The sequence below is a fragment of the Pygocentrus nattereri genome, chromosome 12 (assembly GCF_015220715.1).
Source record: "Pygocentrus nattereri isolate fPygNat1 chromosome 12, fPygNat1.pri, whole genome shotgun sequence".
Classification (NCBI taxonomy): domain Eukaryota; kingdom Metazoa; phylum Chordata; class Actinopteri; order Characiformes; family Serrasalmidae; genus Pygocentrus; species Pygocentrus nattereri.
In genome coordinates this window covers 18,133,913-18,160,193 of record NC_051222.1, presented here as the reverse complement: position 1 = coordinate 18,160,193, position 26,281 = coordinate 18,133,913, and the positions used below count along the sequence as shown (strand labels likewise).

At 37.6% G+C, this 26,281-nt stretch overlaps 1 protein-coding gene and 1 long non-coding RNA gene across 4 annotated transcripts in view; one reads left to right on the top strand and one right to left on the bottom strand.

Annotated features, from left to right (window-relative positions):
• LOC108434746 (FERM and PDZ domain-containing protein 4) overlaps positions 1 to 26,281 on the bottom strand; it is a 93,690-nt gene that overhangs the window by 41,984 nt on the left and 25,425 nt on the right. For both annotated transcript variants that reach the window (XM_017710102.2, XM_037543125.1), the window contains exon 2: positions 12,335 to 12,451. In XM_017710102.2, coding sequence (XP_017565591.1) covers positions 12,335 to 12,451 — 117 coding nt within the window. The remainder of the gene's footprint in view (positions 1 to 12,334; positions 12,452 to 26,281) is intronic.
• Positions 7,138 to 16,761, top strand: LOC119264583. 2 transcript variants are annotated; one of them, XR_005131139.1, is made up of 5 exons: positions 7,138 to 7,210; positions 7,346 to 7,392; positions 10,608 to 10,643; positions 12,292 to 12,502; positions 15,080 to 16,761. It is a non-coding gene; the product is annotated as an uncharacterized LOC119264583 (long non-coding RNA). The 2 variants fall into 2 exon arrangements; XR_005131138.1 differs by lacking the exon at positions 15,080 to 16,761 and having other exon boundaries at positions 12,292 to 12,907.

Sequence of the window (26,281 nt, the reverse complement as noted above, 5' to 3'; positions counted from 1 at the left end):
TGAGGCCAGTCCCGCCTGTGGTAGTGCGCTTTAGTATCCCGGCTGTCCCAAAGGCAAATAAAGCAAGGATACTCAGTAAAACCACCTTGGAGGCCCATCAGGAATGACACCATTTTGAAATCTCCAATAACTTCCCAGCCGTACTCATCATACTTCAAGGCACTTTGCAACATATTGACACTGGTGTATTCCTCTTTCAGGTGCACCGAGTGAGCTACAGGAAGAGATGGGTACTTGTTCCCATTGTGAAGCAGCACGGCTTTGAGGCTCTTGCATGAGCTGTCTATGAAGAGACGCCACTCATTCGGGTTACAGATGATACAGGTGAAACCATGAGCCCATGGTTTGTCTTGGTCACCAACAGGCATGCCGTAGTATGCTTTGTAGGCCTCACACATCTTAACAGATGCTTCCACAGAGTACTTTTTCACTCTTGTCTTTATAAAATGGCCACATACATAGCAAAATGCGTCTGCTGGATGTATGCAACCTCTTGATGCCATCTAAATTGACTAAGTTGCTGTGTACTGTAAGGAAAAAGGATGTCTCTCCAAACTCGATAAAATGGTCAATGTTTATTTCATGCAGTATCAAAGTACAAGAGTGTGCTGAGGATTCAGCAGAGCAAGACTGATCACCCGGTAGCAGAGTAACACACAATATATACATTTGAAAGTAGTGGTCCTTCCTAAGCTCCTCCTGTAATGGGTGTGGGGTGAAGTGTGAATACTGTCGTTATCAGAATCTGAATAGAGAATGAATTCACACCTGTCTGTCTAGGTCAATTCCCCTTTGTCTGTGATGGCTGTTGCCCACTTACTATGCAATCCCAATCAATTAGATCATGTCTCTCCGTCTCTCAGGAAGGGCTATAGTGGCCCTATATAACTGTAGTTATACAGCTACCTACAATTCTACAATTCTGTACAGTCCCAGAAAGTTCTAGATAATTCTGGACAGTTCTAGAAACTTCTTGATAGTTCTCACAATTCCAGAAGCTTCTTAAGTATCTTGAAATATGGCGAATATCCTTAAAAATAGATCAATTTCAAAATATCATTGTGCTGACCACAAAAGCAAAGTTTACAGGGAATAATAACTTTTTTCTATTCATTTAGGGTACAAACAATCAGGAAAACACACTTAACAACTGGGAACAACATTTTTTTTGAAAATTGTTACATGGTGTTATTCAGCAACTACAGGGACTTCAGTGCAAACTGGCTGAGCTACTAACTCTGTAGAAGGCTGTAATGAAACACTGAGCTTGTCGGTGGCCCCCGCCATTTAAGGGGTTAAAGCTTTGTGGCTTGATTTAAGTAACACTAATTAGATCTGATGATGATGAATTTTTTTGAGATAATTGTAGACAAAGTTTGTAAACACTATGTGATTAATCTTATAGATAGAAATTAAATGTAGTCTATTGATCTTTAAATAAAAAGTAAGATTTGTTGATTTTTAAAATGGCTTGTTTTTCAAAATTGCATCGTAGATGGTCATCTTAAGTAAACATGGCGTGGTTAAGGTAGAACTAGCTCATTTTCAAAGTAAAATTTTTTTGTTTTATAATATTGGCTCAGCATTGGGATTGGGAAAGAAAGAATGGCACTGTGCCAGCTCTAATCATTATGCAATCAAACATGAAAAATCTATTAAATTCAAAAATACACAAAGCGGATTTGGTTGAAAGGGGGATATTAGCTGCATGATAACTCCATTATTGACTCAATCAGCTTAAAAGGAAAGATTAAATAAGCATAAATCCGCGTGCAGAGATTTGGATGGAAAGCGATTATGACGTGATTTTTTTTTTCTCATGTGTTAATGGTGAATACAGGGTAATCAGAACGTATGCACAGTGCAACGAGCAGGAAGACTGGAACATTAACCTTTACACACTGAACTGAGCTGCTGTGGGTGGGATACGGGAGATTTGGGGATAACAGGGTGGCAGATTGCACTACTTGGGAAGCATATGAGCTCAGGCTGCTGGTGGAAAGAGTGATTTCCACACTGGCATAGTCCACCTGCTGCAGGGAACAATCTCCTTCTCTCCCTCCATCTCTACCTCTCTGCCTGAATTGAGCACTGGCTTCCTTATAGCTTCTTCACTAGCTCACCAAAGAAGCCTGACAGCTGGTGTCCACTGAAAAGGTGCCAAAAAGGGTTCTATGGTGTGATGCCATAGAGGAACTGCACATCCAAGCCAAGAACCAATTAGGAATCTTTATTTTGAAGAGTGAATGCACTTGAGCCAGAGGATGGATAGACTGCTTTGGTTATAATTCTCTCATACAGGGACAGATCCGGCTATTTTTTCATGTTTTGTTGGTTTTAACATTTAGTGAAGATTTGTCTTTTAGTCATTGTACTTCAAATATCAGACAGACTTGTGTCAATATTTTGAACAAAAGATCAAAAGGAACAGCAGTAAAAAATGTTCTTCACAGCCCATTTTGCTCATGTTTATCATGGGTGCAAATATTTGTGGAGGGCACTGTATCCTGATACATGCGTGTATCATAAAAATGTAGCATAATGTTTTAATTTGGCCACACTGCCCGCCCTCACGCAGACATCCCCACCAACGCTTTCCTCTGCATGTCCTCTCCTCTCCACTATAACTCCTGCTGCAGTACCGCAGTGCTTCCTCTCTGTGTATCATTTCTGTATGTCAAAATAAACAACTGCTCCTCTTTCCACCAGCGGTCCTCCCTGTCATCTACAGTATGTTGTCTTGCTGTCTGTGGGAGCAGCAGCTGCCTCCAGATGCACATCTGGGCCAAAATAAATCGTGTTTACTTCCCTGGAACCAGAGAACAATTCACTGGACTGGCCTTCAGAGGTCACCTGCTGTCATGGCAGTATGTCATAACAGAATGATGTAACATTACATTCATTCCTCACTGGCTTACATGGAAAGATTGCTAAACCAGCATTGTATATAAACGTTTGGGTGCTTCAAATAAATGACGTTTTGTTGATATTCTGAATGTAACATACTGGTTAAAAATGGCACATAAACTGTGGCCTGTGGAAAAGTTACTGGACACTTTTCTATATTTCATACTACTCTGTTTTTTTCACAAATATATTTTTTACTTGGTCCCAGAAGAGAGCGTGTTAACTTATTATCACACAGAAAATCATGTAATCAGATTTACATATATGGGAATCTGAAGCATTTAGTTGTGGAACAAACTGTGATTTTATCCTGTCAGAGGTCTCACCTTTAGGTTAAACACTGTAGTATCTTATTGATTAGAGTGTAGAATAGAGGACGGAGATTATGGACTGTAGGATTATGTTGCTTTCAATAAGAAGATGAATTACACTCCAGCATCTGTGTATGAGTCTGCGTAATTTGGTAGCATCTGTCTATTATGTCAGGCCAAGATGTTTCCTTAATGAGAAGACATTATTATGCAACACACAAAACAGAACATCTTGACAATTTCACGTCTTAGACATGCTACCACTGACGGCCACACGTGAGCTGAAAGATCACTTAGACAGAGGTGGGTGAAATAGCAAAAAGACCCAGTAGTGCTACATTTAAAACTACTATCAAAAAATGTAAACACAAACCTTTTCATCTAATATTTGGCATCCTATGTTGCATTAGATCCAGTTCAGTGGGGCTATTTGTGCTCCGCAGCACAAAATTTAACATAGAGTAACAATAATCTTTACTGAAGTATGAACTACTCAGCATATGAAACTTTTGCATGACGTGGAAACAAGAGGAAGTTTGAGTCGTGAATCAGCTTCTGTGCGTGAAATCAAGCGTCAACCTATACATTATTTATATGATTCATGCAGATATTTCAGCACAGAGTCACTAAAATGACAGCATTCAGCATCTCGTGAACCAATGGCTGTGCTCCTAGGTGGAGTTTGAGGTTGAGCAGTGAGTGCACTGCCCCCCTACTGACGAAACCTTATACTGTTCAACATACGACAGCTGGAAAGATTGCTTTTTTAAGATAATAAAATGATGTGATTGTGAAGTGTGATTTTTTTCTTTAAAATAACATATTTGTGTTGTATTACTGTAGTGTATGACATGCTTCTGTCATATGACTCTAACTGGAACATGGAATAGTCGCATCATTTATTTCTACCAATATGCATTCATTCATGTTTGTACTGGATTGCCATGGGCAGAAATGAGCAGTAAGTTGTGTTACTTTCTATTTTTAATATTGTTAATGGTATTATAGGGGATATTGATAATAGTTTTGGTACTACACCCTAGTGTAGACACTCCTAGCAGACGTGAGTTTGATTGTAAAGATAAGCCAACGATGAAGTTGATGGATAACAAAACTGTTGGTGAAATTTGCAGGCGCTCATTCTACGATCAGATTTGATATAATAGAAAAAATAACAGGAATAAGAGTCAATGTGTCCAAAATGACCCATCCTACATGCTATCATCATTATCTACAAGCTATCTTATGTTAGAATCTGGCTTGGTATTCTTTTTTCTTTGGCATATAAACTGTGCTGTATATCAAAACTGAGTGAATATACAGGTTACTTTTCATTTTCTCCACCACATAACCTCACAGAAAGAAAATTTAGTGGGCATGGCGTCTTTCATACAGAAAATGCATTAGCATTTCACTCACACTGTTTGTGATCAGCAGGGTTTATTTGACTGCAGCATGCAACAAGGACAGATTGTGATAATGGCTATTGGGTAACAAATCAATTCATGAGAGTAAGCAGAGGACAGAGGGAGAGAGAGAGAGAGAGAGAGAGAGAGAAAGAGAGAGAGAGAGTGTGTGTTTGTTTCAGTGTTGATGGAAATATTTTTAGAGTCACTGGCTCTGCCACGACCCAGTGAGCAGAAAGAGCACGCTCAACCCCACTGAGGCAAACTCCACCACTGACTCACACCTCTACACTACATCTTACTCTCATCTTCTCTCCACAAGGTCACACCCTCCACAATGCTTGTACTTATGCATGAGATTAACCCCAACCAGTCAAAAGTCATTACTGTCATTTTGCTTTATTATTTAAATATAATTCTTAAAATCCATATTTAACCACCAGTGTCTGAGCATAAAATGTTACATTTCCTCTAGTCTATGTTCTCTGAGCTTCTCTGAGCACAAATCTAAAGACATGTTTCCAACTGATTAGCTCTCTGGGATCTGAGGGCATCTCCTCAATGTGCACAACTTCTTAAATTCACCTTTAAAGGCACATGCATATAACATCGCTACTTCCCAAAACTGCTTCAGCAACTTTGGTGGCTGTAAACTCTTTGCTCGCCATTTCACATGTGCCTCTGATGTGGACTAAATGAAGGATGAAGTGTTCCCAACATGATGGGTCAGTCCCTAGTGACTTCATGAGTTTCTATTGATCAGTTTCACACAAAATGTAGACAGACACACGAATCCTCCAATTACACACAGGACAACTGAGACAGAGAGGCAGATGACGTGTATCTCAGCCCCTCTTCATAGCCTTATAACTCCAGATATGAGTCATGTACAATCTTGTGATAACACTTTTGTGTTTGTGCGCTGTATCATCACAAAGACGGCATTCAATTTGATGAGTAGTTGAGTTGGTGGATGCAAGAGAGTTAAACCTTATGGGTAAAAAGTGAGATTTTATCACTGAAACATTCATATAACATCCAGTCATTTGGTCACACATAGATTTCTAGCAGAACAATAGAAAATACTAATTTTAATTGGGAATAAAAGGATGAAAGGCATGAAAATTGAATACAGTCAAAAAATAACTTGAAATGATGTTGATGCAAAATAAAACTATGATAACTTTCATTACTTTAGACTAATCAGAAAATATTGTGTCATTTTTCCTTATTATAATAAAAGTATTTCTTGGACTTGAGTGGGTTAATTAAATTATGAAAACGAACTGGATGTATATTTGATTTACATTCTAAATCAACAGGTTCAATTCTGCATTTCAGCTTTTTTTACTCATGTTGTGCTCTCAAGAAAGGATAAACCTTGGCAAAAATGGAAAAGTTTTATCCTTCTCTACCCGAATTTCTCTACCCATTTCAAAGACCTCAAAATAATAAAAACTGAATTACTCTGTGCCAGTTATCACCTGCGATAAGAGCAACTTTGAGTAATTATTGAGCACTCTAACCAAAATGATATAAGATGATGTGTAAGAAAGGGGAAAGTCAAATGAATATACGTGAAACAAACAAGAGTTTCTAAAATCAAGCTCCACTCTTGATTCAGATCGGAAAAAAATCCACAGGTGTTTCTGTACATCCTTACACTAGGAGAAGACAACTCAACACTATGCGTCTGAAAGGATGTAGCTGTAAAGAAGCTGAGAAAAGAAAATAGATGAAAAAGAAGCAACACTGCAAATCAAACTAAGAAGTTGCTGCTGTTCTCTGATTTGCTTTGAAATGTCCACACAGTGAAAAAGAAGCATTTCAAAAATATTTGAAAAATGTAGTTCATAGCTTTAGACGTGAAAGAAATAGTCTGTTACCTTGCAGGAGCTGTATGTGTAGCACTGCCTATTCCTAGTTGCTTAATACATCACCTACACTCTGGTTAGCAGAGCAATTTCTTCTGTTTACAGGGCCGGTCAAATCTCTATTCAAATCTCCAGGCAGACAATCCTGTGGCAAATAGTGTCCCTTAACAACCATGTCATCTCTTCATCCAATTTAGCAAGCTAACACGACAGCCGTGAGACCACAGACAAGCTACCAATCCTGTGAGATTCTGCAGAGAAACTGAATAGATTCAGTTTGAGTGTGAATGATTCAATACTTCTTAATCAAGCCTATAGTTTTGAGTAACAATCAGTAATATAGAGCAGAGCGTTCACTGTGGAGTTGTTCATGGTGGGTTTCATCTGGGGAATAACAGAGAAATGACAGATGAAGAGTGAGTAGTAGACCAGAGACATGAGAGGTGAAGGGGTTAATCGAATTCTAGAAGAATCCCTGCTAAGGGAACAGGACTCTCACTGATCTGTTGCTGCAATGGAAATTTGCATAGGGTTTGAACAGAGTGGTGTCCAATCGAAGGCAAAAGGCATGAGGCATTTGCATTCTGGAGAAAGAGAGAAAGAGGGGGAGGGTGAGAGAGAGTGAGGGAGTGAGGTGCGGATGGGGACAGTGAGTGCGTGCAAAATATCTACACATCACAGTGAATTGGACACACAGGCACACGTCAAACAGGTAGGAGCAATACAGCAGCCAAACAGCCAGCAGGCATATTCAAAAAGTCCTCAGTGCTAAATCTGCCTATGAACAATGTTAGATATGTGAAAAAGTGTCTGTTTCTGCCTTTTAATCTAATATTATTCTTTGAAGGTGAATGCAACTCTGTGTGTTCTTGTTCTTTGATGTCTACATTCAAGGTAAGTGACTTTGGTTGGGGCAAAAATCCCAGATGCAGTTTTACACGCCTATTCAAAACCATATAATTTGGCCCTAGAATGAAATGAGCTGTTTCGCCTTTTTTGGTGGACTCATGAATAATTTGATGAGCTCTGCTCCAATGCTTCATACAGAAGCAACATGTTGAAGTAGATACAGGCAGGAAAATAAAATGAACCTTTGTGTAAATTAGCTAGGTTGCCATTCTATTTAGTTAGCTATGTTAGTTACTTGAAGCTTGCGAGTAGTGAATGTTACCTACACCAGCTACTTGCTTTCAATTCAATCTTCAAAATGTGAATTTTCCATTCTACCTTAAATTGTGCTGCAGTATTATTCTGATGTTGTACATTTTGGTGCCTGTACAAGCTGTTGCTTTAAAGGTGGAACGCAACATTTAATTAAGAAGCTGGTGAATAGGAAGCCAACTTCTTATGTTTAAAAATGAACATCAACCATGGCTGTTTACAGTTCGGTTCCTTGGGCGGGGTATGAAAAGTGACAACATCCCCTTCACAGACTGCAACAGTTCATTTCTGCACATCGTCTGCCACTTTCATTGCTGTTGCTCCATTGATGCTGTGTCATTCTTCCCAAGACTTGCTGAGCTAAAACATTAGCTGACATATGTAAATTTTAAGGTGTAAATATTAATGATTCAAGACTATTACGTAACTATTTAGGCTTTTGGAACTGACCCAATTTGCCACCCCCTTTAGCCAATGCAAGACTTGAAAGAGGAGACTGTAGTGTTTGAGGTTCATGGTTAGTCAGTTCCATGAACTCCTTATCCTCCTTATCCTTATTCAACAATGCCAATGTAAATAGAGCATTCTATGGCATCTTTAATAATATACTTTCACAAAGCTGTTGTTACATTTCTTCTGACATGAAAATTCATTTTTAACTCATTTGTGTCACAAACTACCATTTTAGATGCATAGAAATACACTTTACTGGCCTTTTTTCCTAACTCTGTAAAGTGTGCACATGCTTGATCAGAAACCAACAGCATCCAACAACAAAGACAGCATGAAGCTTCTTTTACACAGTAAAACAAAGTATCACACAGAAAGCTGCAATTTTACATGCTGATTCTTTTTACTGACCTGCATATGCATGCATCATAACTATTGCACTGGGGAAGTTTTAAATTAATTAATTACTTAAAATCCCAGGCTTATTATTATATAATTACATAGACCGCAAACTAGGAAGGTGTTCTAACATTATAGAAAATGTGCAATAGAAGTGTGTGCCTGCTGGCCGTCCTTGCTATTTAACCCTTAAGTCATTCTTGGGAGTATTTTGCTACCCTTATATTTAAGCTCAAATAGAACAATGTCTGACTATTGTGTTTAAGTGTTGCAAGTTTATGGAACCTGTAGAATCTAAACTAGATGTATTTGCATCTCCAGGATGCAGTATAACACACTTTAAATTATAGAATTGAAAAGACACTATTAAAAAATGGAACTATGTATTAAATATATTTCTTTGAACATGTACATAAAGATGACAATGTCTTCAACAGGTCTTCAAAGCGCTGACAAAAACTGGGGCCTACACAAGCTTTTTCCAAGTAATAGTGTATATAAATTTGCATTGTCTTTATTGGTGCTAGAACTTTGCTCTTCCCTCTTCAGTCTCCCGCAGCATATACTGATTTGTCATTCTAATTGGTTCCTGGAATCAATGCACGGACACTGATGAAGTGAAGTGAAGAAATTAATTAGCTTGTGTGAGTAAAATCACAAACGTGCTTATTGGTTTTCAACACCACTGAAAGTACGTCATGGGTTGTAGAGAAATCTTTCAGCACTCATCTTTTCCACTGAATTCTCAAGAATCGAACGCATTTTAACAAATTTCTCTGTGACATGATTGACTTTTAACAATATTTTTTAACTAATGTGCAGAGTGCGGTCTAAAGGCTGAGTTGAGGAAGCCATCACTAAAGATAAAGGGAAGCGAGGGAAGCATTGAGAGAATGCAATGCAATAAACAGAAACAGAGGACAATATATGGCCATTTCATTTAACATTAACATTTAATAATCAGATGTTTGACACAGTACATTTTTGCCATTTGCAATGTCAGAGAGCATGTGTGATCAGATTGCTAAGACATACAGACAAATAACAATGGAAGACCACAATGTAGTTTGCATGGTAACAGGCGAGCATTTCAACTCAATCTATTTATGTCTAGCAGGACATCAACCATGAAATGCTGCTAATGCATACAGGCCAGCCCCATTGTTCATACTAAAAGAGAGATGCCAGCAAGCAAATGTGTGAAATGTGGCATAAAATGTAATTTAATCTGTGTCAATTACTGCGATGCACATACATGCTTCCACCATCCATCTGCTATATGGATGCAAATGAGATGTACCATTTATAGGCCTTAGATACACACCATCATTCAAAAATGGAATGTGGAATGATCTTTTATGATGTCACTAATACAGTTGTATAGATTTCCTCTAATCATCCAGAATGAAGAACAGAGCCGTACATGATTTTGACTGAGAAAGCTGCAAAAGTTATGTTAACATGACCTAGAACATCTTGTATTTGAAATGTTGTGATCAAATCCCAGGGCAGCTTATCAAGAACTGGCTATAAATAAGTGATCACAGGATATTATTCATTATTTAATAACTTCTTGGCATTCTCAAAAAAATAGAAATATTGAATACAATTTGAAATACATCCTTAAACAGCGGTTCGACAAAGAACAAAGGCAACAGTTATGAGTGGAACTATGACATTTGAATGCGCAGAGGGTTCTTTACATAGTTACATGGTTCTCTATGATACTGCTATTGTTACAATTCAAAAAACATTATTAGACATTTATTAAACCTTTATATAGACATTTATTATACATTTACATAGAACCCTTTTTGCTAAGAGTGAACGTTGTGGTGTCTAGCTTGCAGTATTTCAATCTACATCTATAATCAATCTACATTAATAAGTTAAAAATGAAGCAGCAATTATTAATAAGATGAGTGATTCCAAACATTTGAATTGTACTGTATTTGATACACGGTCACTTCTCTTTGGCCACATGTACATTTCTTTATGATGTTTCTAAATGTATAAATAATTAAGCTATAAACAGATTATGGCTGGATTGACCAAACCTTGACATTCATGCTAAATCTGTTCTTCTTGTTATCCTCTAGGATGCTCTGCAGTGTTTGCTGGCCAGTTGTTTTGGGGTAAGAGTTTGGCTTCATTTTTGCTTAATTAAATGAGACATTTCTTAGGCGTAATGCACAGAGATGTTTCGCCTGTAGCTGTTTATCATGTCCTCAATGAAACATGCTGACCTCTTTGCAAAAGTAGCACTCATGCTTGAGCCAACTTCAAGTAGTTCGCTCCAGCACTTTCCCCTAGAACGCTCTCTTATACTTTTAGTATTCATAATATATGATCACTGAATAATAAACTCACACTTGTAAAACAGCATGTGAAGACAAGTACAGCATCCAAAGGTGGTACAATGGAAAAAGTATAAAACTTGTTCAATTAATGTTTACATACAAGGTTTGCAATATCAAACAAAGACATGTTTGGAATTAATTAAAGAATAAATGCATATAGCAGTGGAAATCTTCCCTTTGTTTCTGACCCCCCACCACCACCCCCCAAATCCTTCAAAGCCCATTTAAACTGTTTTCTGTTTTGGGGAAGTTTATGACCATAAAAAAGCGTACTGTTTATATTTTTATCTTTTGCAGTGGATTTTGGGAAACATTGCAAAATTGCAACAATGAGCTTTAAAGTTAAAGTTAGCTTTAAAAATTTCTTTCTTGTGAGGTCCACTAAATACCTGATTCAGCACATTAAGGGTTTGATCATTATATGATGAACTGGATCAGGTGTTTTGAGGTAAAAAGAATAGTCAACGTGTTCGCCAGGGGTTCTGCAAGATGAGTTGGGCTCATTTATAATAAAGGGCCATTGTAGGAAAAATGCAAAAAGAGGTGAACATATAAACCTGTGGTCTACATAATATTATATATATATATTATTTCATATTATCCTATTTTCCTTTTATTTTTTAGATTTTGTAAGCACAAACCAAGATGAGACTTTTGGATAGACCATTTTAGATGCTTTGTAGATACTTCATTTACTTTCAAGTTACATTCAACTAAATATCTACTCAATTGAACATAATTTCCTTTACCTCTAAACCTGGTGGCTCTAATCCTAACTCTAATCTTAACCTCAACCCAAAACCTAAACCCAAGCCTCACCCTGGTCCAAATCCTAACCCCACCACTGTTTAGAATCAACAGCATTATAGTGGACTATCCAAATCAAGTGAGATGTAATTGCGTAAAATTATAATGATGAAAGCCAATAAATTACACTGGAGTTAATTACAGTGAAACCATAAGCTCCAGAGAATTGGTTTGTGTAACTATGTGGTATCGGTATCATTTTGTGTATTGTGACTGTCATAAACATGAATGTGTTTATGATGCATTAGTGTCAGAAAATGATTAAGTAGTGCACTGAATTGACTTGACTCATAGGCGTATATTGACCCATATTCAAAAAGCTTCTCAGAGTAGGGGTGCTGATCTAGGATCAGATGCCTCTCTTATTCACTATGACTTCAGTCATAAGAACGGATCCTAGTATTTAATCAACTCTCCTCGTCTGAGAAGCTTCATGAATACAGGCCACTACTTCCACATGAATAAACTATGTTCTTAACATATAAGCCAAAACTGTGATGTAGTGACATATTTTATTCATGTGGAGATTCATGTGGTGAATCACTGCAGTCTCTGGAAGAGGTTGCTAGGTGAGTATATTTGTGGAGGTGTCTGACATTATTGGTCATGTTTTTAGCCACCGTTGCAAATCTGGTTGTCTTTCACTCGTGAGTTCTTACTTGCTGAAGCAGTCCCTGCTGTCCCGTGTGGAGCCCATGTCCCATCCATAGGGCGCTCCCTGCAGCCCGGCCCAGCTGCCCGTGGGAGGAGGCCAGCCTGCTGATTTGTTCTTGTGGCTGGAATGGAAAACAAGCAGAGAAGCAGATGATGATAGTTTTCATGTTATGGTTAGTACAAAAGCCAAGCTGAGCTTATTCTAGAGCTTATTCAAGTCTGTTGAAGAGCCAAATCTTTAAAATCATTGATATGTCTGAATTGTCTAAGCCAGAGGTTCTCAAACCGGTCATCACATGTTCAGTGCTCTTACTCTAGGTGTTGTGAGCCAAAATGTGTACTGTCTGTACCTGAGAACCAGTTGGAGAACCACTGTACTAAATAAATATGATGTTAGAATGCCGTACTAATTACTATTGATTTTTTTTGCTTTGCTCTTCAGTGTACATAATCACACATTTAGCTATACAAAGTTATACAGTGAACTAGATTTACATAAAATTTATAGTCTATCCAAAATTTTGAACACCCCTAGTCAAATGACATATTATATTTTGCTGAAAATAAGTTAGTACATCACCCACAGAGAACAAACTTAAATTTGGCATTTTTCTGCAAATTTTATTGCAAATTTCTATTTATTTTAATTTATTTTATTTTAATTTATTACATTTAACATGTTGGAATAAACCATAAAATATAACATGTGCCATAACTTTTGTGCAGGTCACATTTTTTCCCCCACTATGTTAAATTGAGCAAATAAAAAGTGATTCTGTATTAAAATGTGCAGAAGTGTGTCTCTGTAGCAGATGTGTTGACTGAATTTTCACTAGAAAGACAAAAAAAACATGCAATTTGACAAGAGGCACTTAAACTTTTGCATATTGTCGCTGCTCAAAGAAAAGCATGTATCTCCATTTGGGCAGTTTTTAACCTGCTCCATCATTTGAACACAGTAGATATTATGTGAAAAAGTCTGATTAGACCAATAGAAATGCTCCAAAATGGCTTGGAATAAAATCTCTTTCCATTGACTTTTACAATCAGAGTGAAGTAAAGTTTCTGCTCTCTCCTGTAAAGTCACCATTTTGAAGATACTTGTTTTTCTTTGGACAGTGATGACATGCTTTTACATTCAGTTTACATGCTGGATCAACAGTTTTAAGTCACTTTTGACAAAAAAAATACTGCAAAAAAAGGGTGATTTTTCTTTCCGCAAAACGAGACAATATTAACTGATCATCAAATTTAATCATAATAAAGCATCTCTTTTTCTAATGAAAGCAAATCTCATGTCTATTGAAAGACTAAATTCTTTTTCTTTTCACTTTCAGTAAAAAAAACCTTTTGCTGCTAGTTTTAATGATCCCCACATGAGAAACAGTTAATATGTAATTACACCATGAATTTGTTATTACTGGCAATAACTGACACCTAGGGTTACAGACTTAAAAGGACTAAAACATAATGCCGAAAAAGCATTAATCCCAAAATCTCATGACTTCAAGTCCTCTACCATCACAATACACACTCATCTCCTTGAAAGGTTGAACATGACACCCCATCTCATTTATCTCCTAATGAAACATCTGGCACTGAGGCACTCAGTTTATAACCCAGAGATCCATTTCGGCAAATTGCAGAGAACAGAAAATTGGCAAACTTCTGGCAGCAGTTGGAGTGCTGGGCGTTAATTAACTTAATGATGTAATCAAGACGCCGTGGCTCCAGTGCAGGGATTCACTGTAATGCTTATAGACCCATGAAATTGGTTCTCCGTAGCTTATTGGGTCAAACTCAATTCTTATAATCAATAAGGGAATATATTCATTTCACCTGATTTATGATATTAATTCACAGTAAAGCGTTGAGAGTGCAGATTTCAGTGGCAGGTAATAAGAATGAACCTCTGGCTCAGTGTCTGGTCTTCAGTAAATGTCACATCCTATGTTGAGTTTACTTTAGCTTCCCTTGTTTTCTTCTCACTGGTGCTTTCTGAAAATACATGTAATATCTGTTTCACTTTCAGTGGACTGTCAGCAGTCCTTCAGGGACTTGTTTCCTGGAAGGTGATTCATGCTTAACCCTCCTAGACCTCCTTTGTTATATACACCTTCAAACACTTCTTCTTAAATTTTGTTTAAAAGCCCAACCAGAGTGATAATAATAATAATAATAATAATAATAAGAAGAAGAAGAAGAAGAAGAAGAAGAAGAAGAAGAAGAATGTTGTGTTATGTTTTCAGGCCCTAAAACTGAAACATGTGGGACTCCATAAGAAATGTTAAATGTAGAATTTGCCAGCAAAATTGCCCAAGTGATACTACATTAATTCCAATGGAATTTACTGTGATTTACTGTTTGATACACTGTCAGTTAAGAGATTGTATTATTATCTTTACCTTTGCATTTATTATAATTATGATAATAATAATAATTATTTAATACACCTATATTAACAGAGCATTTTCATACTGGTGGCAGCTCAAAGTGCTTTGCAGACAGGTGATAAAACTTCACAATAATAGAATGAACTATGAGTATTATGTTAAAATCATATAAAAGGACAATGACAAATCAAATTAAAAAGATAAATACCAAAGGTGCTAAATGCTAAGCTACAGAGATAAACTTTCAAATGTTTCTTAATAGTGTGCACTAAGCTTGATTGTCCAGTGAAAGGTGGTTCTATAGTTCAGAAGCATAATAACTCAAAGAGGCTTCTCCATGTTTTCTGTATTTCACAGAGGGCGTTTGTAGAAGGCCACTATCTGCAGATCTAAGAATACGTGCTGGAGCATAAACAGACAGACACTCTGATGTAAGCAGGTGCTTTAACGCCATTTAGAACCTTAAAAGCCAGTAGCAGAACTTTAAAGTCTATCCTGGATGATTTGTTGGCCAGTGCAGTTCTTTTAAAACAGCACTGATGTGCTGAGCTACTGTATTTTGTATGAGTTGTAAGGGATGTACTGTTTTCATAGGAAGTCCAGTAAGAAGAGTATTACAGTAATCAAGTCTGCTTGTAACAAATGCACAAACAAGTTTCTCTGTATCACTGTAGAAAAACTCCAACTTTAGCGATATTTCTCAAATGATATAAAGATCTTTCAGTGGTTGTGTTGACATGTGGGATAAAACAGTTCAGATCACACCCAGATTTCCTAATTCTGATTCTGATTTGGTATATGATGCTAAGGCTGAGCTTCTCATTAAACATTTTAGTTTTAGTCCCAAATATTAGTATTTATTTTTCTTGATTTAGTTGTAGGAAATTCTATGAATTCTATAAATATTTGAAACACAGCTGGTAAGCCTGTCAACAGAATCTTGATTATTAGAAGAAATGTAAATGTATAATTGCATGTCATCAGCACAATTATTAAAACTGACATCATGTTTCCTAGTAACATTACAACATTCTGGAGGTAATGTCTAAAAAGACAAAAGCAAAGACTCTAAATCTGAACCTTGTGGAACTCCACAAGAAATGTTAAATGTCAGCATTTTCCAGTAAAATATTTCAAGAAAAATTTACTGCGATTTACTTCATGATATGCTGTCAGGTGAAAGACTGTATTATTATTTTTACAATTGTGGTTTTACTGTTTGTGGTAGACAAGTTAGTCAGCTTGCTAATGATGATGTTACCCATTTGTCATCCTACCGTCAATAACCATAGCATTTTTTTTGCTACAGATCAGTGTGTAGAAGTATACTTTCAATAGTAAATAATTATTATTTTTTTTATGCCTATGGTTAGAAGGTTGGCTTGCGAACATTTTCTATTTTCTTTGCCAATCTTCCAGTCCAGCTTTGGTCATGCCCATTATGCAAGGCAGTGAAACTTTTAGTATGACTTTGGCTTAATTGGAAACAACTGCATATGAATTCTAAACTTTCGATCTGTACCACATTTGTGTTAAAATGTACGAAATGACTTGAACTAGACGGAAGATGGAACTTGTTTGCTAATAGAAACACTATCCTTTCCATTTTCACTACCTTTTTGCAACTTCTTTGCATTATAACAAATTGTAAGAAGTTGGGTGCCTGTAGAAACATAATTTAAATCAAATTCAAATTTGGGGCAGTGGGAGCTAATTCATTACGTAATTGTAATTAAGTTGGTTTAAAAGAGTGTTCTTCATTTTCTTATCATTATTCCACATTTCAAAACATCACATGTAGTGTAAATTACCTTGCTACAGTTTTCGATTTAGAACTACAACATTTTGAATGAATGTAAAACCTATACCCAAATTGGTTGCTTGTGCTTTTTAAACTGATTAGATGTTTAATTTTGTACAGGATTTGTTCAAAGATAATGTTCACAAATTTCAAATCTGAAACAAATGATATCACAATGAACATCTGTTAGACTGTCCTTCATAGACATTACACACAAATTCACTGATCTTCTAGCACACACACACATATATATATATACACACATATATATACAAACACACATATATATATATATATATATATATATACATACACACACACACACACACACGCACGCACGCACACACACACACCCACATATATATATATATATATATATATATTTATATACATACACACACACACGCACACGCACACACACACGCACGCACGCACACACACACACCCACATATATATATATATATATATATTTATATACATACACACACACACGCACACGCACACACACACGCACGCACGCACACACACACACCCACATATATATATATATATATATATATATATATATTTATATACATACACACACACACGCACACGCACACACACACACACACATATATATATATATTTATATACATACACACGCACGCACGCACGTACACACACACACACACACACACACACATATTAGCCACCGGAATAGATACCATAGTACCACCGAGACCTTAGCATCACCTGGGAAATCATAGCAACAGTGTAGCAATACATTAGCAACCGCTAAGCAATGACAAGTTGTAATAGCAACCTCATAGCAACACTATAGCAACTACCTAATTGCTAAATTAGCCCAATTAAAGCCGCATTGTGTGTCACGAGTGGCCCCTCCCAGTCCTCCATGTACTTTTGTTTTGTTTGGTCTTTGTATTGGACTGTTTGGTGTTCGTTTTTTTCCTGGTCTCTGTTTCTGTGTAGTCTGTATTCCTTTTTGTTATGTCTGTCCCTCCATCTCTCCATGTTGGCTCCTTGACCCTGATTATGGATTTACCCCTAATAAATCTCGCTTCTCTCAGCATATGTGTCAGCCTCATCATCGCTCCGCCGCATTACAGTAAGCTGTTTTTGTTCAGATTGAAAGAATTAATGTTACTGATTTAGAAGAAAAAAACACTAAAACATGGTGTGTGCCCTTTGTGTGAGTAACTCCGTAAAGCCATAAATGACCATTTAAAATTCAGAGGTTGGTCCACTAAAGTGGCCAGGACATCTTTAGTCAAGGTGTACTTTACTAACGTAAGATGAATATATGCAAGGTCAACTGGCCTGAAAACAAACCCTGTATTTCTCTTTCATTAAATTTACAGTAGTGTTATAGCTACAAAGCTATAAAATAAGATTTTGTAGATGTATAAAATACCATTTTATCTCAGCATGATGTTTTTTCAAATCAAATCAGACACTTAAGCACCAAAAAGCTGTCCATCTCTGTTCTTCTCTGGTTCAAGCTTTAAATTTGGCAGTACCACTCAGGCCCAGTCAGATCTCAAAGTAGCAGGCACAAGCTGGAACTGGGCTTCAGTGTTATGCATAATATGTAAAATACACATTAGCATATAAGTAGATGCTGTTCATGAAGCAGTTATGCTGTGCCTGATGCAATTTAGTAATGAGATAACAAAGCAGAACATTAGAATGCACCAGTGTGGTCTATAAATTACCATACAAAAATACACTGCAGTTCATTACTGGCATGGATGTGGAAGTTATGCAGATACAGGCATATTTGAACGTGTCTGTTAAATTATGAATCCAGTAGAATTAGAATGTGCATGCTGCAGAAAGAGTGCGCATGATCCAATTAGGTAATTAGATACTAAGGTAGAAGGCCTGATGCACAGTCTCAGTGTGTGCTCTCAGCATTACAGTGCACAGGCAGTGTGTGTTCTAGCACGGCACGCTATTAAAAGACATGGAACGCTCCAAGCATGATCACACAAAATTATTTCATGGGATTAGTTTGACAAGAACTCACACTGAGGCTGAAGGAACAGTGGGTGGAGGTGTTTTCTGTGATATATGCATACTGTAGGGGACATCGGCGTTGGTTGGCATAGCGGTTGATTTGCACAGTGTTCCAGGTCAGTAGGGGGAACTCTCACAAAAATATAACAAAAACATGCCTGTCATCTTCACCAACTTTAATTATTTTTTTTTTGAGTAAATTTAAAACTCTTCTTTGAAATATTTTTATGTGCCAATCATCCATCTACCATGTACCAACCAAGCCAAAGTTGGGGTTGGCTGGCACAAGTGCATAACATGAATTTCGTCAGTACCCCAGAAAATATGATCTGATATCGAAAGCTAAGGTGCACAGCTTTTGTTTGCTGCAAGTTAGGTTCTCAAAATGCATGGCATGCCTCAGATATACAGCAGTGAGCAAAAACTGTGGCAACCAAACCCATTATCCCCTACCTCCACTGGGTAATATGACACATCGGGGACTGGGACTCCTAGCACCAAATGTAGCTGGTCCCCTTACACCAGGGGTCAGCTAAATGCGGCTCCGGAGCTGCATGCGGCTCTTTTACAGTCCTGTTATGGCTGCACAGCAGAATTGGATTTTTGGGTAAAAGTAAAATAAAGCTCTGCTGCTCATTCTGACGCAACATTCTAACACAGTTAACGCATCAATAAATGGTCTTTAATGTTGGAGTTAATGTATAACTGCTAATTCACCCTTTAACCCTGAAGTTTGGCGCACAGACTACTGGTCACCATAGCAATGACAACAATCTGACCTATCTAACAGCCAGGGCAGGGTTGGGCTAGCTACTGAAAAATTTGTACTTAGCTACTACAATTTAGCTATTTTTCCAGAAAAAGTAGTGGCCACTTTTTAGCTACTTTTTGAAAAGTAGTGCACTACTTTTTAGCTACTTTCAAAGCGCTAATGTCAGATGGTTTGTGAATCTCCACCTGACACACCAAACAGGCCCAAGTGACAGTGTGAACAACACACTGCATTTAATAATGTGCCAGAAAGAAACAGTTGAAAAGCTGTAAATATACAAAAAGATCACCCAAAAGTAAGTTTAGTGCAACCAACAATCAAACTTATACAACCAAAGGCATAATATCCAACAGCAGAACTAGACTTTTGGGTAGAATGACATAATCCTCCTTTACTGTAAAATAAAACGGTGCTGATCCTTTTAACACACAGTTCTAACACAGATAAAATAAATGATCTGAAATGTTGTGGTGAATGTAGAACTGCTAATTCACCAACCTTTAACGCTGAAGGCGCTTAATGTGCAGACTGCTGGACACACAGCAATGCAGATAATAACAGTCTTGCTTAGCTAGTAGCTAACAAAGAGGCAAAGAGAGAGATTTAAGTACTCAGGTGGTTTCCTGATTCATTTAATCTGCAATGAGAAACTGTCAAACACAAACAAGTTACAAAGCGGAACTCAGCTTCTCATTCGCCAGCTTCTCAGTCAAATTAGCACGTTCCACCTTAAATGGTGCAGCAGTACATTCTGGTGCCTCAGGCACCATTTAAGATAGAATGGGAAAATTTGAACATGAAGCTGGTGAATGGGAAGCTGAGTTCTGCCTCATAAAAAGTAAAATGTTGAGAGACATTTAACAAGAAACTCTAGCTATTTTGTGGGAAAGTTTCCTGACTGAGATGTGGGAGAAGCAGCTATAGCTGACCCAAACTTTAAAGCAGAACAAAGAAAGTCTGCATTTTCATATATAGTATAATATATTTTTTAGCCTATTCTAGTACATTAGCACATACTGAAACACATGTACAGTCAAGATGGTATAAAGGACAAAACATTTTGTGGCTCCCAAGGTGAGAGGATAAAATGGCTCTTCCTAAAATTTGGGTTTCCGACCCCTGAGTTAAGCCTGCTAGTAAGGGATGAACAGCATGTGCCTGTTTGTTCTAACTGTCTGCGGCTCAGTCAAGATTGCACAATCACCACCAGCCCAGTTAACAACCGCATTGTGTGGTTCAAATTTTGCATGGATTGACTGAATCCTTTAGCAAAATTGTAGTGAAAATGATCACTATTTGTAGTTATTAGCTACATTTCATAATCCTGTAGCAGCTACAACTACTTTTGCACTTCTAAGTACTGAGCTTGTATCCTGATACAATTAATTTGCAACGAGAAACTGTCAAATGCTAAACATTTGCAAGACTGAAGTCAGTTTCTCATTCACCAGCTTCATGTTTGAATTTCCCGTTCCACCTTTAATGGTGCAACAGTTCTGGTGCCTCAGAACTTTCAGACAAAAAACTATTCTACTTTTGCAAAAATGTTTCCTGCCAGAGATGCAAGAAAAGAAGCTGAGCTAAAGCTGAAAGCAAAGTAAATCTGCATTTTCATTTAAGTGATAATTTTAGCCTATTTTAACACTGTTGAGACATGTTGGTAAAATTGAAAGACTATTTAATGTTTGTTGAAAGGAGAAAATGGCTCTTCTTAACACATGGGTTGCTGACCCTGCCTTACACCAAGCGTAGTTAAAAGGCCAAAACACATCTAGCGTCCCACATTTGCTTCAGAACTTTTGCAGTGGAGCTACGAGGCTAATGCATCTAACAAATAACGAAAGCTTCTAGCAGGTAAGCGGTAGGAAAACTCCATGCCAAAATCAACACATATTTGCCTCAGATCATTAATCATCAGATTAATTAACCTCAAAAGGTTTCTGACACTGTATGGTATGCTATTTATAAAAATGGGCAAAAGTACTTGCACAATTCTGGCTTCATGGCTACTGCTACTGTTTTAGTAATGTACATTTGACATTTTTATAGATAACAGTGTGCCATGCAGGTTTAGGAACCACATAAGTACATTTGTTTGAGATTCCTTGACGATTTGATGTTTTCAGGCAAAGTTTAGAAATACAGTTTTCATGAAGCCATCATAGGAGTGTCCATTACATGTTAGCTACATTTCCAATACAAAAACTAAAGAAGCAAACTTCAGACCCAAACATGTCTTGGCTGATTGACTACATTTAGCAGTGGGGAAATTATGTACATTTGATTTTTGTCCACAACATTGTGTTATGGGTTTCTGCTGAGGCCAGTTTGTCATGGCAGGACTCAATGAGTGGAAGGCCCTCCGCCTTTATCTCGTAATCCCTCTCATCAGAGCGAAAACAAATCCACACAATTTGCGGCAATAAGAGGATTTGAGGGAGTGGCGTCCGGGGAGGTTGGTTGGTTGGTTGGGCTGTGGATGGAAAAACAGGAAAAACACTTTGATGCTGCTAAACAACATGCTTTCAAAGCAGGAACTGGGAATGGGCATGTTCCTCAAAAACCATTCCCATTTATAGCCACCCTGTTGGATAGAGAAGAAAGCCAGTTGTTTGGGAGGGGGGGATTTATTTACTTATTTATTTTTTGTAGCGGCTGACAGAGTGATAACAGATCTGTGAGAACAGGGCTTCGGGATTTTGCTTATCTTTGATGGTGCAGTTCTGTGGAACTAGAAACGACAGATCATGCCAGTGCATCAAGTTTTAAAATATGATGCCCCACAATGACTGATGCAGCAAGACATTACTAGCTATTACTGTTAGTATCCTCACACTGCTCAAAGCGTTTTGACTGCAATAAAATATAATGCAATAAGACGTGAATCACTTCTAAAATGTAACTACAATGGAGGGAGAAACTGCAGTGTATTTCATTCATTTCAGTGATGAAGATAAAAGTTTACATAAAACACTGCAAAAACATTTTGAATGCAAGCAAAAGGACAAAGCTGGGCAATTACGATATGACAGTGATGCGTTATGAAAGTCTTACGCATACCTGTTTTTATGATGTGATAAGCCTACACAAGAGATAGACGCACATGCAAGATTCTTTCAGGAGATAAACACCACTCATAACACTCAGACACCATTATGGCCACACTACTACTGATATATTCTGTGGTCAGGAAGCAAAAGACAGCCATCGATCTTACTTTCAGATTTGAAGGCAGCCCATCAATATCTAGAGCAGGCTATTGCTTTTCCCCAGAGAGCTGAAAAGCTCTCCACTGACTGAAATTACCCCCCTTTCCAGCAAAACAGGGCCTCAACAAATGTAAAAAGTTCACAGCTCTTCACTTTTACTTTGCTGGATCACCGGCTCCATTATAGCCGGACAGACACATTAGTGTTTCTTCCTTGTTCTTATCTGGAAGGAGAAATGAAAGGAAGTGGCACTGGCTGAAGTCTTGTTGCATCATTCCAGCTGAAATATTTAACATGCAGTGTAGACCATACATGTCAAGCAGGATGAATGACTAAATGATAACGCCTTTCTGACGGATGGCTGTGAAAAATATTTAATAATAACAATAATAATAATAATAATAATAGTTATTACTATAATAGTTATATATATATATATATATATATATATATATATATATGTGTGTGTGTGTGTGTGTGTGTGTGTGTGTGTGCGTGCGCGTGCGTGCGTGCGTGTGTATATATATATATATATATATATATATATATATATATAAACAAAGGCCACAGCAACTTGAAAGGCTTTATTTATTTATTTACTTACTTATTTATTTATTCACTCATTGTTGACATATGGATATAAATTCTGATGCTGTCAAAATAAAACAAAAACACAAAAGCTAGTAGTATCTCTAACACTGTGAGCACAAATGGTCAGAAAAATCACGCCATCATGCTGCGATGATCAAATCATTTCATGCAATGAGACTTTGAGCTTCTGCCATTATTCAGCAAACTAAATTTACATTACATACACAAAAATGAAAAGAAATATGGACTGTTTTGGGTCAAACAAATGCATAAGATAAAGGGCCAATCCTTTGCGCTGATGGGATTACGTCTCTCCACAAATAATTAATAATTAATTTGATCATTTGAGATCATCTTGCGGATAAACGGCTGTGCTCAGTAATTGTGTGCTATTTTTTCTTTCAAGTGAACAGCTTGCACATAGCAGTGCAGTATACAACATCAGCAAAACAAAGCAAAACCTCATAAACCACAAATGCCAATTTAAAGGCATGCAAAGCAAATCTCTTTAAAATGGCAAAAGGAGAAACAAAAAACAAAATAATTATAATAACAAATGGGCAAAATCCTATAACAGAATATAAATGGTAGTATATTAGGAAAGATACAGAACTTCTCTGTCTATGTGGAATGAGTGAAGTATCAATATTTCAGAGCCCATTTAAAAATGGATCCAACCCATACAACCCTTCATTTTATTTATAGTATAGTACAGAGGAATGCTAAATGCTCTTAGCATTCAAGAAACCTGGGTTATTTGTGAGCTTGTAAGTGTCAGGATTTCCTCAGTTTAGCCAGATAACTTAAGCAGAAAAGTCAAGCCTCCAACGGGAGAAGAGCTAAGCAACATTCTTGCTGGTGAACTCTCACTTTTGGCTACAGCTGTTCAGTTAAAATGAGAAATATTTCTATATAAAAGACATTTTCAGGCATGATTCCATTCCAAACTCTTAAATACAACATTTAGTTGTTCATATTGTAGTACAGTTTTCTGTGCACTGCCTTTAGAGCTTGCAAGTGTGCATACAAAAGGGCCATAGCAAGAGGCTCAGGGGAGGCGTGCACCCTCAGTATAAAGGGACTGTTGTTGTTTGGGACAGTTATTGTTGGTTGTAAGTTTAAGATGTGTTTATGTGTTTGCTGTGTGATTATGTGCCAGGTAGTGGGAACTTTATGGTTGTAGGAAACCTTCCCAGATTTTTCAGGTCAGCATGTGACTTTTCTGCTATGTTCTAAATAAAAAAGCAGAAATTATGGCCTGTTCTGAATTGTAATTGATGTGTGAGCGTGAAGTGACCTTTTGAAGTTTGAAGAAACTCCACCTACCACTTATAGATTTCTCCTAGAACTGCAAGTCCAAGCTAAGACCCATTTAGAACCCTAAATTAAGGATATTTGAGTGCATGGAAGATCTCCACTGTTCATGTTTCTGCTTCCTAGGAAATTTTATACATCAACACATCTACAGTAATAATGCAGGGCATCATGAGAATCAGAGCATTTGGCTGAATGCGAGTGTATTTCAGGCTGCACAGTGAGTTAGAGAAATGTTTTGGCAGAATGTCCTCCATGCACGAGTGAATGTCTGCTACCACAGCTTGAAAGTAAGAGAGAGAGAGACAGAGAAAGAAAGTGATAGACAATGTAAAGCCTCAGGCAAGGCCTGTTAACCCCTCTCTTCCCCTCCACTAGATCACCACCTGAGGCCCAAGCCAAACCCATTTATCACCACACAAAGAGCTTTGGACCCTTCTCCATCGCATCGCATTAAAAGACATTCTGAATAAAAATCAAGCTAATTGACATTTCCCCTCAAGTCCATACAGTGAAGCAGAAGAATGGCGGCAGTCACAAATGCACTTCAGTTACAGAGTCAAGGCAAGACGGGTCGCGGCGCATTTGCCAAAAGCTTTTTGGGAGGAGGGAAGTGGAAGAGTGCAGGGTTCATTAAAATAGAGTAAAACTCTGCCCAATCACTGCACAGTGCACTATTTTGGGAGTCTGCCACTATGCAATGACATCCAAACACAACAGAGTACAGTGTAAACCTGCTGTCCCATAACAGCCAGCAATAAGTAGTGTACAGTGACATGGAGATACAGGACTCTCACAGTGCACAAGACTGTGACTACTGTCACAGAGTGATGAGTGAAGACATGCAAGTCATTTACTTGATTTTCTCACTGTTAAAACTAAAGGTGTCTTTGGAGCAATGCTACAGAACGCCACCTTAACAGGAGACAGAGGTGTGAGTGTGAAGAGCCTTTATAAAGTTTATGCCCAAGGCAAGAACCCTTAACCTCTTTTATTGAACCAATTCTAGGGACATTGTAGGGAAACTTACAGACTCAGGGTTCTTTGCAATGTCAGACAGAGATTCTGACTCTTTCTGTGGAACAGTGCATTTCACACACAACCTCTCTGATTGTTCACATCTGAGCAATTTAAAAAGACTTTAATTAGACTTTCCTGAAGGAAGTGCCAGGCAAAAGTGCTGTCCTAAAATGATGTTCCTCAGCCATCCAAATGTAACAAAATAGCAAAGAAGAAAGGAAGGAAGATAAAAAAAGAAAAAGACGAAAAGGGAAAGATGGAAGTAGGGGAAAGAAAGAGCAGAGGAAAGGAAGTTATGAACAAATGACACAGAAAAACTGAGAAAGGGCCAAAGAGGAAGGAAAGAAGGAACGAAGAGAAGTATGCGATAGGAAGAGGAGAAAGAAAGGATGAAAGAGTGGAAAGAAAGAAAGAAAGAAAGAAAGAAAGAAAGAAAATGGAAGGAAGAAATGAAGGAAGGACAACAAATAAGAAAGCGAAGGAAAAGAAGAATGGAAGAAGAAGCACAAAAGAAGAGATGAAAGGAAGGAGAGAACAAATAAGAAAAGAATAGTTGAGAGGGCAGAAGAGAAAGGAAGGAAAGGAAAGTAAAAAGAAGAGAAAGAAAGGAAGAAAGAATGGAAAGAACAAGAGGAAAGAAAGACAGACAGACAGAAAAGTCCCCTGTAAGAGTGCGTAACTGTGTCCAGGTTCTCCAGTGCAGGGAGCAGTGATTCGGAAGCTGCTGGGAGCAGCGAGACTCTCTGAGGACTGTTTGGGTCTCTGAGTTTGGCATTTGCTCAGTTCACCTGCTACACGCTGTGACCTTTCAGAGCTGTTGTTCCTTTTTAGC